Below are 16,436 nucleotides of genomic sequence, written 5' to 3'. Positions count from 1 at the left end.
GTTGTTGGGTAGATAGGTTTTTTTTGCTGATCTAGTTTCAATGGAAGTTTTGCATAGTTTCTTCAATAATATTATTGTAGGTTAGATATGGCAAGCACATCCAATAGAGTAAAGGTGGATAAGTTCAATGGCAGCAATTTTGAGTTGTAGAAACTTAAAATGGAGGACATGATTGTAGATAGAGATCTATGGGATGCAATTTCTTCAACAAAACCTCAAACTACATTGCAAGAAGATTGGGATAAGGCAGATAAAAAAGCCAAGGGTTTGGTAAGAATTTGTTTGGCTGATTCTGTACTCCTAAATATTCATGAAGAGAAGACTGCAGCTAGCCTTTAGAAAAAGTTTGGTAATATTTATCAAAAAAAATCCTTGGTAAATAAGTTATTTCTGAGAATAAAATTGTATTCTTTGAAAATGGACAAAGGAGGTTCTGCTACTCAATAAAATTTCTATTAAACCTAAATGTTTTCCTCACCTTAAGAATTTTTTTATTAAGGGTATTGGTTTTCCTCCTCTTAACAGACACAATCTTTTTAGAGGGGTCCTTCCCCTTAGTCGAAATAATGTCAAGCAAAGTTCCCTCCGAAGAAACAAAAGGAGGGGTTATCTGATTACCAGGGATTTTGATGAGCTTGGATTCCTTCTTGAGTTTGGGAATGAAGTATGATAGTTACGTGAAAGCTATGTTACCGACATTATAGCCTTTGGATTTTCCACCACAAAAAAGATCAAGCTTTACAATGACTTGGAATGCCCCACTCCAATCAAGCGACAAATCAAACAATGAGACGCGTCGTCCTTATTGGCATAAATGCGGTGGCATTTGAGCAATATTCCGTATCTGAAATTAATCAGAACAGTGACTTTCAGGTCGTAGGTTTTCAAAATTTGTTTCTCTTGGTGAGGTGTATTGTTTTATTCTGGAGAACTAATTACTTGGTCATCAAATTTGGTAGAACTGAACTATCAGATAGCTTTCATTCCCTTTTTCCCCTTAAATTTTGATTTCTTTGATTGGGCATTCTCTTGTTTTATTTAATTATTAACATGTACGTTGTGGAAAAGGGTGGAAAACAAAACAGCGAGCCTTAAACATGAGTCATAATCTTGATGTACGCTGTGAGAAAAAGTATCTGATTTCGACATTATTGGTCTAGGTAAGCTCTATGGTTATCCAGCTAGCGGTTCTCAGCCCTGCATAAATGGAAGCTCTCTAAGGAGAATCCATTGCATTCAGTAGGAGACACATGACCTGTTGCTATGTCTCAGAAAGGAAAGTCTATCTGGTTAATCAGTTCACTACTTGTGATTTAAGGCCAGCTTTTGGTTTATATCAATTCTGCGATTGCCCAGCATCTTTCTTGCGCTTAAAATCGTCAGGTCCTCATCTTTGACAAAGGGGAACCCTTGTCGGTCTAAGAATGTAAGTGGTGAGCTCTACACTTATTTTCGTTGTTACTTGAAATCATCAAATCATCATCAGATGTAAAATGTTGTTGCTCCTTTGCGAGGATACTTGTATTTTTTGAAGTGGGCTTCTTCAGATGAGATGTCAACTCTGATATCAACGAAGTTATTGATGCAGAAATTCGTTCAGGTTAGTATCGTCATTCTTTTGACTCGCATTAGAAATATTTTGAACGAGGCAGATGATCTTGTTTTATATTATATGTTTTCTTCTACAGCTTCAATGTTGAGATCTGAAAGGGTACGTGCTATAGTAAACAATTGTTCTAAATAGAGGAAGAAATGGAGATAGCAAGGAGATTCAAGAAGGTTGATAGGAGTTATCGCAGTACACCAAATGGATGGCGACTGGCAACTGTTGAAGAAGCCAAGAATGGGCTGGAGATTATTAAGGAGAATGAAGTGTTGGGCAGATGGGAGAGAGCGCGTCTTCTGGATGGATGGATGAGCGGATCTGCTTATGGGTTTGAGATAAAAAATGAGTTCAGAGGGTGCGTGGGCTACATGCTACTCATTGAGACCCATACATCTGCACAGAATGCATCTGGTAGGCTTCCCTTTTCCAGCATTAATGTTCTTAAAATTAATGTTACCCACACATTAACGTCAATTCCAAGCTATAGTTGAAGAGTAATGTCTTGTAGAGACCTTAGTTCACATTCTATTTTTCTCCTTACATTCTTGAACGCTATAACTTTCGCCGACCTAGACATAGGTTAGATTTATCGACTTAATTAAATAATCCGAATAAACCAATTTCTAAGTTGTTAGTTTCTCTTTTCAAGAACACTTCTTATTCATTCTTCTTGTTCAATCGCCTGCAGAAGTTGTTACCCATAATATATTTTACAATCATAAAACCGTCTAATCGTGATTCAACAATAGCGTTATTAAAATATAACTAAGATATTATCTCAGTCTAATCTCAACTTTTGTGTTTTTCTAAAGTTTCTTGTTATTGATCTTTACTTCTGAGCATTATCGTACGTAGTATACAGTTCAACCCTAGTTGAAAGACTTTTATAAAGTAGATCTCGTACAGCAAGGTCAGTGTTATTTTGTTATTGTTGGTAAACAGATTTGTCACTTAGAAAATATATGATTTGACCTAATGGAGTGTGTGGCAAATCAATGTCTCCAACAGTTGGATAGGCCCTTGATATCCAGCCTTCCTCTATGTTTAGAGGGGCAGCTCTCTCATAAGATAAAATTTTCAGTTTTTCGATAAAGATAAAAAGAACTTAGAAAATAAAAGGGAAACCATTGATAGCGAATGCACCACATGACTTCAATGTTTCCATAAAGACAATGTAAACTATTAATGAAAGCAATCAAGAACTATGCTTGAGAGCTATCACTGACATAATGATAATTCAGAGATTTATGAATACTCACACCATACCATGAAAATAATCATATGATAAATCACCACTTCAACAATTCAAATTTATTAGAAAGAGAACACCATATGTACTTTCTTTTATTTCTTAGCACCAAGAACATAAGAAATGACTGATTACAAGAACAACAATTTTACACACTTTCCAAAAATTGCTTTGTTATCAAAACATAAGTGTTCCCTATCTCCAAGTGCAAAAAGTCTCTTTTTACATTAATTTTTAGGAATTTATAGCTATTGTAGAATAACTAACCTTTTAGGTTTGTAACTACTCAGAAAGTTAGAGTTTGGACTATTCCAAAGATAGTTCATAACCAACTCTAACTTGCAATGCTTAACTACAGTTAGAAAAAGTTAAAACATTGACCAAAACCAAAGTTAATTCTAATGTTGACCTTTTTATAAAATACATAAATAAAATCCTAAGACAACTTTAGACATATTCTACTTCTAACTTTTAACTGTGATCACTGATATTCCCTAAGCTTTCTCTTTGATCTATAGGTGTTGTGAGCAGCTAAGTCAAGTTTTCCTTGTATGCTCTAAATGATTTGATAACTTGAGCTAAAGTCTTATGTTTAATGATGATTAAACTCTACACCTTTAGATTGCATAGCTCATGTCTCTTTCTAACTTCATCCAACTCTATGACATAACCTAGTAAGTTTTGAGTATAGGAGTCCAATGCCGCTAAGTGACTACTCAATCTTGTCATAATGCTAGCATCTAAACTTTGTTTACTGCCAAGTTTAGTGCTGATTTTTGCCTCTATGTATTCCAAAATGGAAGATATGTGTAGATTTTTATTGTATTCACTAATAGGAATACCTTTTATAATCATCAATATATGCCCCAAGGCCTTCTTTTTAGTAACTTGCAGGAGTTTAGGAATTGCTCCTCTTCACTCAATTGTTGATTCATGCTATCATTTTTCCATTTGATGTTTTCCAGCCATATGTCAATTTTCTCTTCTTCTCCACTAGTGATTAATTTCAGCGATTTGATTATATTGCTATCCATTGCTTTTCTTTCTACTAAATTAGCATCAATTTCTCTTTAGAATGTTTGTTGTTCTTTGAGAGTTGTCAACTCGTTTTGAATGTTTTGTTGTATATGATCCACTTTGACAAATGCAACTTTAACCTCCTAAAATAAGCTTGATGCTCATTCTTTCATACTTTTTACCCATGTTTTCACCATCTTACCATAAGTTTGGCATTCTCCTATATCTTGAATGGTTTCTTCATCAAACATCTTCTTGGGATCTCTTGTAATTTCCATAGTTGAACTAGGATTCGGAAAGGAATCATTAACCATTAATTAGATGCATGAAGAAAGGGCTCAAACTTGACACTTGAATTGGTTTTTAGCTTGCTTATCTCTCCTTGACTATTCCATTAGGATAGCAACTGACACTTGGAAATTATGTTTTTTTTCTAGATCCATTTTAGTGATGCTAAAATCAAATTCATTTGCCACATTTAAGTCCCTTTCTATGACTGGTTGTGCAATTTCAACAAATAAGTTACCTGAAGTAGGATTCACTGCTAGTTTGGAATCCATTCTAGTCTTCTTTATCTTTGTACCTTTATGCATTAAATTAGCCATGACATCTAGATTTGGTGCTACCAATTGAATCATCCTTTTCTTCTTTCTCTCCAAACTTTTTTGTAACTAGGATGTTGAAATACTGGTAGATGGGCTGATTACTGAAGGAATCTATAGAACTATAGATGATAAATCCAAGTTATGCACATTTTCTACAACTGGCATCTCTTGACTTGCTTTTGCACTTTTAAGAGATAGTGAGCTTGGAGGAGGTGCTATGGATTGAATCATCTCATCTATGAATGATGGTAAAGTATTCATCTCAAGAGCTTCATCTATCATCTATTGAATTGGTTTTAAAGTCTTCTCCTTGGGTTTTGATCTCTTCTTCTTTGTGACTGCATTGAGTTCACATGTTGAAACTAGATCAACTCTTTTATCTAGATCTTCACCATCATCTCCCCCTTGTGTGCCATATAAAGAGCCCAAGGAAGTAGGAATAGAAGATGGAATGGTTGAAACTGATGTACCTTCCTAAGAATTATTATTATTCTTGAGACTACTTCTTCATGTTAATTTAGTAGTGGTGACTTCTTTGACCTTATTCCTTAACTAGTTTTCAGTTTGTTTGAATCACAAAGAAAGTCCTTTCCTTGAGGTCTTTCAATTCTGGTAGAGACCAATTAATATATGGCAATTCTAATAATTGTATCCACTCAAAGAAGAAAGGATCAATTAGGTCTGAGCCATCCTCTATTATGCCTATCACATCCCATCCCATTTTGTAATCAATAATTTATTGTACTGTAAATCTCATCCAGTCCCTTTTCCTCACTTTGAAGTCATTTTCATAGTTTTCCCAATAATCTTCCATTGTAGGAAAATGAAGATAGTCGGGTCCAAGTGCGGAGTTATTTTTAACATACCCATAGCCATGAAATGGGAAGTGACCATGGAAAGAGTGTAAAGTTATATTCACTGTGGATCTCTTGATATTTTGAGCATCCAAAGAGGAAAGACAACTATAGTGTCCAATGCCAATTAGGAAAGGAATTGATCTTTTGTTCTTGCACATCTTGTTTACTTGGCCAATTTGCCTGCAATCTTTTGAAACTACCAACCTATCATCTACGAAGCAAGGCAACATGAGAGGACAATCTTGAAAACCTTTGATGCTGATGTAAGTGAATCAGGGGTACTATATGAAGAAGCTACCATAGGTACTAATGAGATTGGCTGCTTTAGGGGAAATTTAGATTCCAATATCTACATGTAGCTCCCTAGCAGTGAGCATGGAAAAAGCATCATTCACCCTGCCGAAATGTACATTTCTCTGTTTTAATTACAATTGGGGGTAATAATTATAAATTTGTGTGGTTAAGCTATACTCCCCATAAGGATTAAGACTGGGCCATGACTTCATACTAGTAATTGGGTACATTAGGTATGAGGACATGTAAACCCCTTGACATGCATTGAATCCTATTAATTGGTGATGAAGCACATTGCTAATCATTTCTCCCCAGTCTATAAATTGATTTCTAGTGGTGAATGTACTAATGTACAAAAACATCCAATCCTAAAAATCCTTAGTCGTCTAATTTCCCACCACTCTATTGAGAAGAATTATCATATCAAAAATGTCTTCGTTAAAGATATGCTTGCGTAACACTCTTCGCAACTATGACTATCCTCGTCTAGGTTGATCAAGCTAAGTCCTAGCAATGTCATTCAAATATGTTTTCTTATTATGATGGAAGCATCCTTGGGCACCTTCTTTAGAGATTTTTGTGAATTCCTCTCTTACTGGCGATCTGAACGTGATGGAGACAGATATTGGATCTAGCCTTGCCATGACATTACCTCCTAAAGTCTTAATGTCCCTGGAATTCTAATCATATGCCTTGATATATTCTAAAACCAATTCTGCACATTGAACTACAAGTGGGTGTCGTCCTACATGGGCTAGACCACTTTCCAATGTTCGATGTGCCATGGGTGATTTATCTTCTCTACTCATCATTTTCCAAAAGTTTGCAACTTCCATATGTCCCATCTTTGTATCTAATATTTTGGGAAGTGTGCTTTTTAATATCATAGGAGGCTCTTTACCTTGAAACTTGTACCTTATAGTATCGCTTACCAAATCCCTATCTTGGTGCAATGTCAAATGTAAAGTCAATATTTGTTTTGCTTCGTATCAAACTATGTGTTCTATTTTCTTCAGGCAATTGTGAAACTTTATCAAAATCTCTATTTCACTTGAAGGATCCAACATTTATCTGGAGCATTCACAAGACATTTTTAATCCCTTACCAATACCATTTTGGCCCATTTACTTCTTCTAAGAAATGCACACATTTCATTTGCAACTAAGGCATTTCGTCAAACAATTCAGTAGCTCTATTAGATGAATGTGGGTACACTTAGATTTAGCATTTTGTCAAACAATTGACATACTGGGTTTATATTTGGCACTTTATGCTTCATAAAGTTGCACGCATGGTTTGAGGCATTTGATTGTTTATACAATGGAAGACCTATACAGAAGAAACCAATGAGGCATTCTATTGAAAAGTGTACATGTCTTCTCAGTGCTATTTTATTTATTTCCTTTGTAAGTACTTCATCTTTTCAGCTACAACCACTATAATAGCATCTCCCAAATTGTGAGGAAATGATTGAGAAACTTGTCTAGGCAGAGTTAATTCACTATCGAACATTGGATTCATTAGCCTCTTTTAGTAAACGCCTCCAGAACAACCATGCCACAACTATAAATGTCTTTTTTATTGTTTTTTATAGTCAGGCTAGAGATGTAAAACTTATATTAAGCAGCTCTCATTCTTGAGGAACCCCTTACCTACTGCTGCTCCCTTTTTATGCTTTGTCTCTTATTAGCAACTTTAATGATGGAATGAATGTCAGGCCGTAGGTCACACAAAAAATGCACGTGCCTTGTTTATGGTTCCATTAGATACTGCAAGTTGGAGAAATGAGTAAAGTCGCATGCCTTGTTTACATTGAGACTTGCTGGAAATCTTACTATGCACCTGCTGCTTGCATTTTCTTCAATTCTGTGCATAACAAAGTATTAATTAAACTTAGTTTTATTTCTTCTAATGCATCAATGCATTGTGTCAATCATTTGAAATACAAAATCTGCTCCAAATTTTCTTCTCATTGGTCTGCTTGTGTGTTTGGTCTAATGTTTGTATTGACTTAGAAATAGCTTATTTTAGTTAGGAATTTAATCAAACAATTCAAGTGCCTTTGTTTGAAACTTATTACCAAACGTGTCATGTGCCTTGACTATGTTTCCATTGGATACATATTCAAAAATGAGAAACACATTTTTCACATTTGAACCATCAAGTTCACTATCTATGTCGTGCCCAATAAGTTTGACCAAATTATGGTGTCTAAGGTTTGCAAAGAGCTCCAAATGTAGCTTCAAATTTTGCATACTTGGTTTTCATTCTAGTTTTAAGCACCTTATGGCAACTTGATTTTCATCCTGCATTTTGCTCTTGTATAGCTTTCCATGGAAGCCTTCTTCAATCAATGTTGACTCATCAAAATTGTTTGTTGCTTCTCTCAACTCTTCTAAAGAAAAAGATCAATACTGAGGAAGACCATATGCACCCAAACCCCTATTTTATTTTCTTGAAAATATTGGGGTTTGGGTTCTTGCAATCTCAAGGTTAGGATTAGGTTAAAAAGTTGGAGTACATAGTGAGAGAGTATTTTAGTACATAGAGAGTGAGATAGAGGATTGTGTGAGAGAAGGCAAACTCAAGCCCATACTTCTCTCTAAAATTTTGAGTACGTAGAGAGTGGTGGTATAGGGAGAGAGAAAATGTTGAGGAAAGAATGAAACTCAAACTCAAATTCCAAACTTCTCTCTAGAAGTTGGAGTACAAGGAGAGAGAAAATATTGAAATAGTGGAAAATAAGTATTATTTCATTTTCTCTCCATCTCTCTATTACTTAACTCAATTAACTCCCCCCCTCTCTCATAAAATTATTTGGGCAACAATTATGTATGAATAGATTAAGAAGTAGGTGGTCATAATAATGAAATATGACTTAAAATTTTGAAAATAATTGAAAAAGTAAAAGATCATAGTGAATTGGTTGAGTACACTTGATAGAATGATGTTATATAATTCAATTATTTTATTTATTAAATTTCAAATCTTTGTAGATATGTTCAGGTTAGGTTTGACTTCTAGTTGACTTTGATGGATGTACTCTCCTAACTTCTGGCTAGACAAATCTAAATTTAGATGAATGTTCATCTGAAAAGATATTTTTTAAATTTGTATAGTGCAGCACAAAAGTGTGGTGTATATAGTTCATTTAAACAAAATATGATTTAGACTACTCCAAAATGAAGGGTCGTAGAAATAAGGAGTAAGCAACCCAAAGAAAGGAGTGCAGAACATCATCTTTGAGGCCCCTGAAATTCAAGAATGTAAATAATTTCAAATTACTATATTTAAACATAATTTTTGGTGTGGGAGCATAGTTTTATATTATAATTTGATTCATATCCCTTAATATGAGAGTTCATTTGTCTTTTTACTACTGCTGAAGCATTGTTGCTTTCTTCTTCCATACAAGAAACATAAAGAATGATCAAGAGTTGCACAACCATTCCACCATTTTCTATTTCTCATACTTTCTCAGTAAGAGCATTTGTAGTTCTATTGCCAACGTATTCCTATTCCTATTTTATTTGTTTTTGAAACAATAAATTTTTGGGTTTGTCAATTCCCCATTGAATTCTAACTGAACCAAACAAGAATAGGAATATGTACCCCATTTTCTATTCCAGAATAATAGTTCCAATTCCTATATTTTTATTCCCTTGGCCAAATGGATGCAAGGGTTTCAACATTTTTGCAATGAACTTGGTTTCACCTCTTGTACCATTATGTATTCATTGTTAAGCCTCAAGTGATAGGTGGAGGGAAACACCTTATTCAATGGATATTTGGGCAAAGAGAAAGCCTTTTTAGTAGGGAAACAATTCATGGCATTAGATTCATTTCAACAAGAGTCCAAACAACTAGCTTTTAAACTTGGACATGAGCGATTTTGGCCATGTGGCCTATTACAAAACATGTTTTGCATCAAGAGGGGAAACCTTTGTAATCTAGTGATGGTAACCAGCAACAACCATCCACCTTAAAGTTGATATATTTGTTGGGATATGAAGCCCAATAGTCATATGTCTTTTCATTCTCCCTCTTGACTCTTCGTATTTGTAGAGTTCTATATAATGGTTATGTGCATCCTATGTAATTTATAGTTTAACTAATAAAGTATTCCCTACTTGAGTGATGTTTTATTCCATTTATCTACTTGTTTAATAATTACAATCCGTATTAGATCCTATGAGGTTGAGCAGAGATGGAAGAAGATGAAGTTGATTTTACTATCAATGAGTTTATTGATAATTTAGAAAGAGATGTTGTGAATGTGAAAGTAAGAAAGGAACATCATGTACATTATTGAGATGGTTGGAAAAAAGAGGAGAATTCACCTAATGACAAGGAAAAAGATGGAAATATTGCCTTTCACAATATCAATGTTGCTAAGACATTTATTTAGAATAATTGTTGGCCTTGTAAGACAAGTTTCCAACTTCTTTTCCCTGTGTTGAAGGTGAAGACAGATATTAATTTTATGAATGATAAAGGTTCAAAAAAATTTTCATTAGAATCCCAAGTCAAAACTGATGTGAAGTTTTCCTCTCAAGTTAAGGGGAATGAAGCTTGCAAACATGCTACTAGGCATAGGAAGCTGGTGGAGGCCAAGATGAGAGGTCTGTATATCAATCAAGGAGAAGGTCAAGAAATGCAAACTACTACTCATCAACAAGAAGAGGTACACAATTTATCAATGTTGTCTTTTGAAGATGGAAAAGCTCAAAGAAAGCCTAGTGAAAGATCTCACAAGATATTGGTAAGTGAGAGGTTTGATTTTCCTTCACATGCGAAGAACAATGATTCTAGCAAGAAAATTGAAGGATGTTGTATGATGCATGACACATCTAGCTAGCATAGGGATTACCAAACCTGCAACCAAGTGAATGGGCATATGTATAGATGCTTGAGTGAACATGAAATGGGCAAGACTATTATTGAGACATTGGATGACAACCAGCTTGAGCAAGTCATAAAGTTAGAGCCAGTAATTGAGAATTGTGCACAAGTCTATCAAGTATGTCAACAGTCCATGGATGATTGTGCACATACTTTCAAAAAAATTGGAGGCAATTAACATAGTTTGATAAATTTGGATAATGGCAGATTAATTATGTCAAGTTAGACAAAATAGCAATTGGTTTTGTGGAAAGTTTGGTCACTTTTAAAAAGAATTGCAGAAAATATAAAAGGTCTTGAGAAAATGTTTTGGACATTGGATCAAACATCATTCATGATAAGGATGATGGTGTTTTGGTTCTTGCAACAAGTGACACAACATCAAATTTGTGGGTAATTGACTCCAAGGCTTGATTTCATGCATGTTCTTTTAGTGAAGCCTTCACAAACTAGAAGGAAGGTAAGTTTGTGAATGTCTATTTGGGTGATTAAAAAGCTTATGAAATTGTAGATAAGAGTGATATTTTGTTATCAATAGACATAGGTGCTCAATTATTGCTTCAATATGTTAGAGATGTTCCCAAATTAAAAGGAAATTTGATTTCTATCAGATACTTATATGCTCAAGGTTTTCTTACACTTCTCATAGACACATGAAAAATTATGAAGGGTTCCATGGTTATTGCCAAAGGGGATAAATTGGGTAGCCTATATGTTGTGGAAGATAGAGATGAGGTTGGAGCAAGGATGACTATTGTAGACAATGATGCCACACTTTGGTGTCAAATATTAGGCCACATGAGAGAAAAGGGGTAGATGTTATGCTTAATTGAGATCAACTTCTAGGTTTCCAATCAAAAAATTTAGAATTCTATGAGCATTTTCTTCATGGGAAACAAAAATGTGTCACTTTTTTGAAGAATGGTCATGATAAGAAGACAACACCATTGGAGTTATTGCACTCAGATGTCCTTGGTCTAATAGAGGAACCTCTCATGGAGGTAGAAATTACTTTGTTTCATTTCTTGATGACAGTATTAGAAAGGTCTGAGTTTATATCTGATGCAGGAGCATTTTGGATTTACATGGTGACTACTTCAGAGTTCATGGAGCTCAGCATGGTCTTGGTTGCTCGGCATGGTCTTTTGCTGCTCGGCATGGTCTAGAAATTTGGTGCCTATTGTAGACCATGTATCTACTTTTCTAAAATGAGATAGAGGATGAAAATTTAAGGAATGAAACAGGGCCTAAATTTCTAACTACAGTTCAAAGCTCGAGTTCTAATTCATCCGGAGCTAGGAGATATCACAATTTTACTAAGACATCGATTTTGGGAATTTAATTATTGTAGGTGGCCGACATTGGCATTTAATTTATGTATTTGTATTTAATTTGTGTTCTGGGCTGACTTGTGGCTTAGATTGGTATAAGTAAGTATTGTGGGGAAATCTTTAGGCATTATTCATCCATGGAGGAGAAGTAGAGGAGCTTGGAAGAGCAATTTTGAGAAGGGCTAGTAGCTGTGGCTTGGGAAATAAGGAGATTGCTTGGTGGGCTTGCAAGCACAAGTTTAGATCTTCCTTGGAGGTTTCTACCAGAGTGTAATCTAGACTAGCTTGGGTTTGGGATTGGATCTTGAGGGATCTTGCAGAACTATTACTTGCTTTGTATTTGGCAATAACCGGGAAGGCCTTCCAGCTTGACACATTGCCTATAATTAGTTATATTTTATGAATATATTATTATGATTTAGTATCAGATCTTGTGTTATTGCTCCTTGTCCTTGTGTTGTTTCTGCTACATGGTTGTATAGCTAGGGGCTAGGACATATCCTTTGGGGATTCTCTTGCCTTGCACTACTTCAAATGGTATCAGAGAATAGTTGTTCCTGAGTGTGTGGACAAATCACCAAAGTTGAGGCAATTTGCACTAGGACTTAGGTTGGAGAAGTAGATCTGAGTTGATCTTGATTTGGTGGTGGATTTTCTTTCTGGAGTCCTAGATATCTTGGTTTTGAGGTGCCAGATTGTGGTTCTGGCTTGCAATTGTAGAGGACTTATAGATAGATCGATGGATGCAAAGATGGATGATTGTAGAGAATTTTTGGATTGCAAATTCATGGTCCTAGACTTGTGATGTGGTTCTTGATTATTCATGCAAGGTGGCAGGTTGCGATCTGACTTGCAAACAGTTCAAGGTTGTCACAAGGAGTGTGGAAAGGATTTGCTGCAGAGGGTTTTTAAAGATCTTGGGAGATGGCTCTAAGAGGACTAGGCCCTAAGATGATTGCAAAACTCCAAGATATAGTCGAGAGGAATTTTTCTAAGACGTTTTCTTGGTTGAATGCTAGATTGGTTGAGCAAGCTAAGAAGGTCAAGGTGGTAGAGTTTGGTTTTGTTGATCAGTTTGTGGAGTCTGATATAGAACCTGTAGAATATTTGGAAGTTGTTGCTGAAGATATTCCTAACCTTGTTGATGCTGGGATGGACATTGGTTTTCATGATCAGTTGGATGAGTTTGACATGGAAATTGCAGAGCACTTGGTCATGGATGATCTAGTTGCTGTTGGTGGTGAGTTGAGTGTTGCAGAGCATCTTGTTGTAAGCCATGAGATGGTTGGTGTTAAGAGTTTGGCATGTGTTGATGGAGATCTTCATGTTGCTATTGATGTGGATTTTGTGGCTGATATGGAGTTCGTTGCTGCTGGCATGGATTCACTAGTTGTTGTGGATGAGGATTTGATGTTGAAGCATTATGTTCAGTTTGTTCTTGGGAGTGAGCATGTTGATTGGATGGTTGAGATTCTGATGTTTGACAGAATGATGTGGATGTGGATGATGTGCAGATTGGTTTTCTTATCCCTATTGGAGTGGAAGCCTTTGGTGAAGAAGAAGTTGATTTTTGCTCTTTCTATGGGCATCAAAGTGTGGGACACACTTTTCTATTTACTTAGGGAGTCTAATACAGGAGCATCTTGGATTTAGTTGGTGACTACTTTGGAGTTCATGGAGCTCGGCATGGTATTTTGATGCTTGGTATGGTCTAGAAATTTGGTGCCTATTTCATGTCATGTAACTAATATTCTATAATGTTTTAGAGGATGAAACTTTCAATGATAGAAGAGGGCCTAGATTTCTAACTACAGTAATAAGCTCGAGTTTTAATTCATTCGGAGCTAGGCGATATTGCAATTTTACTAAGACATCGATTTTGGAAATTTAATTATTGTAAGATGCCAACTTTGGCATTTAATTTATGTATTTGTATTTAATTTGTGTTCTAGGCCAACTTGTGGCTTAGATTCATATAAGTAAGGGTTATGGGGAAGTCTTTAGGCATTATTCATCCATCATGGAGAAGTAGAGGAGGTTGGAAGAGAAAATTTTGAGAAGGGCTAGTAGTTGCAGGTTTGGAAATAAGGAGATTGCTTGGTGGGGTTGCGAGCACAAGTTGAGATCTTCCTTGGAGGTTTCTACCAGAGTGTGGATCTCGACTAGCTTGGGTTTGGGATTGAATCTTGAGGGATCTTGTAGAACTATTACTTTCTTTGTATTTGGCCATAACCAGGAAGGCCTTATAGCCCGGAACATTGCATGTAATTAGTTATATTTTATGAATATATTATTGTGATTTGGTATCAGATCTTGGATTATTGCTTCTTGTTATTATGTTTTCGCTGCATGGTTGTATAGTTGGGGGCTAGGACATCTCTCCTTTGGGGATTCTCTTGCCTTGCACTGCATCAGCTAATGTAGGAGCATCTTGGTTTTTCTCAGTGGCTACTTTGGAGTTCATGGTCTTGGGACTCGGCATGGTCCTTGGTTGCTTGGCATGGTCTTGGGACTCGATATGGTCTTTGGTCACTCAGCATGGTCTATGGTTACTTGGCATGGTCTGAGAGGAGCTTGGCTTTGCTTAGGAATTTGGTTCCTGTTGTAGGATGTGTATATAATATTCTAAAATGAGTTAGAGGATGAATATTTCAAGGATGGAAGAGGGCCTAGACTTCTACCTATAGTTTGAAGCTCGAGTTCTAATTCATTCAGAGCTAGGAGATATCGCTATTTTACCAAGACATCAATTTTGGAAATTTAATTATTGTAGGAGGCCAACTTTGGCATTTGATTTATGTATTTGTATTTAATTTGTCTTCTGGGCCAACATGTGGCTTAGAATGGTATAATTAGGAGTTGTGGGAATGTCTTTAGGCATTATTCATCTATGAAGGAGAGGTAGAGGAGCTTGGAAGAGAAAATTTTGAGAAGGGCTAGTAGCTACAGCTTGGAAAATAAGGAGATTGCTTGGTGGGCTTGCAAGCACAAGTTGAGATCTTCCTTGGAGGTTTCTACTAGAGTGTGGATCTAGACTAGCTAGGGTGTGGGATTAGATCTTGAGGGATCTTATAGAACTATTACTTGATTTGTATTTAGCCATAACCGAGAAGGCCTTATAGCCCGACACATTGCATGTAATTAGTTATATTTTATGAATATATTATTATGATTTGGTATCTGATCTTGCATTGTTGCTTCTTGTTATTATGTTTTCGCTGCATGGTTTTATAGCAGGGGGCTAGGACATCTCCTTTGGGGATTCTCCTGCCTTGCACTGTGTCAGGTGGTATCAGAGTGAAGGTTGTTCATGAGTGTGTTGACAGATCGCCAAAGTTGAGGCAGTTTGCACCAGGACTTGGGTTGGAGAAGTAGATCTCAGTTGACCTTGATTTGGTGGTGGATTTTCCTTTTGGAGTCCTAGATCTCTTGGTTGTGAGGTGGTAGATTGTGGTTCTGGCTTGCAATTGCAAAGGGCTTATAGATGGGTCAATGGATGCAAAGATGGATGAATAATCTTTTTGAGGCATGATTGTAGAGAATTTTGGATTGCAAATCCATAGTCCTAGACTTGTGATGTGGTTCTTGATTGTTCATGCAAGGTGGTAGGTTGTGATCTAACTTGTAAAAAATTCAAGGTTGTCACAAGGAGCGTGGGAAGGATTTTTTGCAGAGGGTTTTTGAAGATCTTGGGAGATGGCTCTGAGAGGATTGGACCCTGAGATGATTGCAAAACTCCATGATATAGTGGAGAGGAATTTTTCTAAGATGTTTTCTTGGTTGGATGCTAGATTGGCTGATCAAGATAAGAAGGTCAAGGAGGCAGAGTTTGGTTTTGTTGATCAGTTTGTGGAGTCTGATACATAACTTGTAGAACAACTAGAAGTTGTTGATGAAGATATTCCTAACCTTGTTGATGTTGGGATGGACATTAGTTGTCATGATCAGTTGGATGAGTCTGACATGGAAATTGCAGAGCACTTTGTTGTGGATGATCTGGTTGTTGTTGGTGGTGAGTTGTGTGTTGCAGAGCATCTTGTTGTAAGCAATGAGATTGTTGGTGTTGAGAGTTTGGCATGTGTTGATGGAGATCTTCATCTTGCTACTGATATGGATTTTGTGGCTGATATGGATTTTGTTGCTGCTGGTGTGGATTCACTAGTTGTTGTTATGGATGAGGATTTGATGTTGAAGCATTACGTTCAGTTTGTTCCTAGGAGTGAGCATGTTGATTGGATGGTTGAGATTCTAGTGCTTGACAGAATGATGTATATGTGGATGATGTGTAGATTGATTTTCTTATCCCTATTGGAGTGGAAGCCTTTGGTGAACATGAAGTTGGTTGTTTTTGGTTTGGACATCAAAGTGTGGGACACACTTTTCTATTCACTTGGGGAGTCTTGACGCAGTACAAGGTAGGAGAATCCCCAAAGGGGATGTCCTAGCCCCCTACTATAAAACCATGCAGTGAAAGCATAATAACAAGAAGCAACAATGCAAGATCTGATACCAAATCATAATAATATATTCATAAAATATAATTGATTACATGCAATGTGTCAGGTTATAAGGCCT

At 36.2% G+C, this 16,436-nt stretch overlaps 1 protein-coding gene across 1 annotated transcript in view; it reads left to right on the top strand.

The window, feature by feature from the left end:
* The first annotated feature begins 1,232 nt into the window (after positions 1 to 1,232).
* Positions 1,233 to 16,436, top strand: part of LOC149550180 (uncharacterized) — a 67,194-nt gene continuing 51,990 nt past the window's right edge. The window contains exons 1-3 of the mRNA XM_089793289.1: positions 1,233 to 1,426; positions 1,535 to 1,600; positions 1,689 to 2,017. Of these exons, the coding sequence (XP_089649415.1) occupies positions 1,753 to 2,017 (265 nt within the window). The 5' untranslated portion in view covers positions 1,233 to 1,426; positions 1,535 to 1,600; positions 1,689 to 1,752. The remainder of the gene's footprint in view (positions 1,427 to 1,534; positions 1,601 to 1,688; positions 2,018 to 16,436) is intronic.

The sequence above is a fragment of the Cupressus sempervirens genome, chromosome 7, assembly GCF_028749045.1.
Source record: "Cupressus sempervirens isolate cs-2001-9-10 chromosome 7, ASM2874904v1, whole genome shotgun sequence".
NCBI lineage: Eukaryota > Viridiplantae > Streptophyta > Pinopsida > Cupressales > Cupressaceae > Cupressus > Cupressus sempervirens.
Note: the sequence above shows the minus strand (reverse complement) of the source record. Positions and strands in the feature narration are given on the sequence as shown.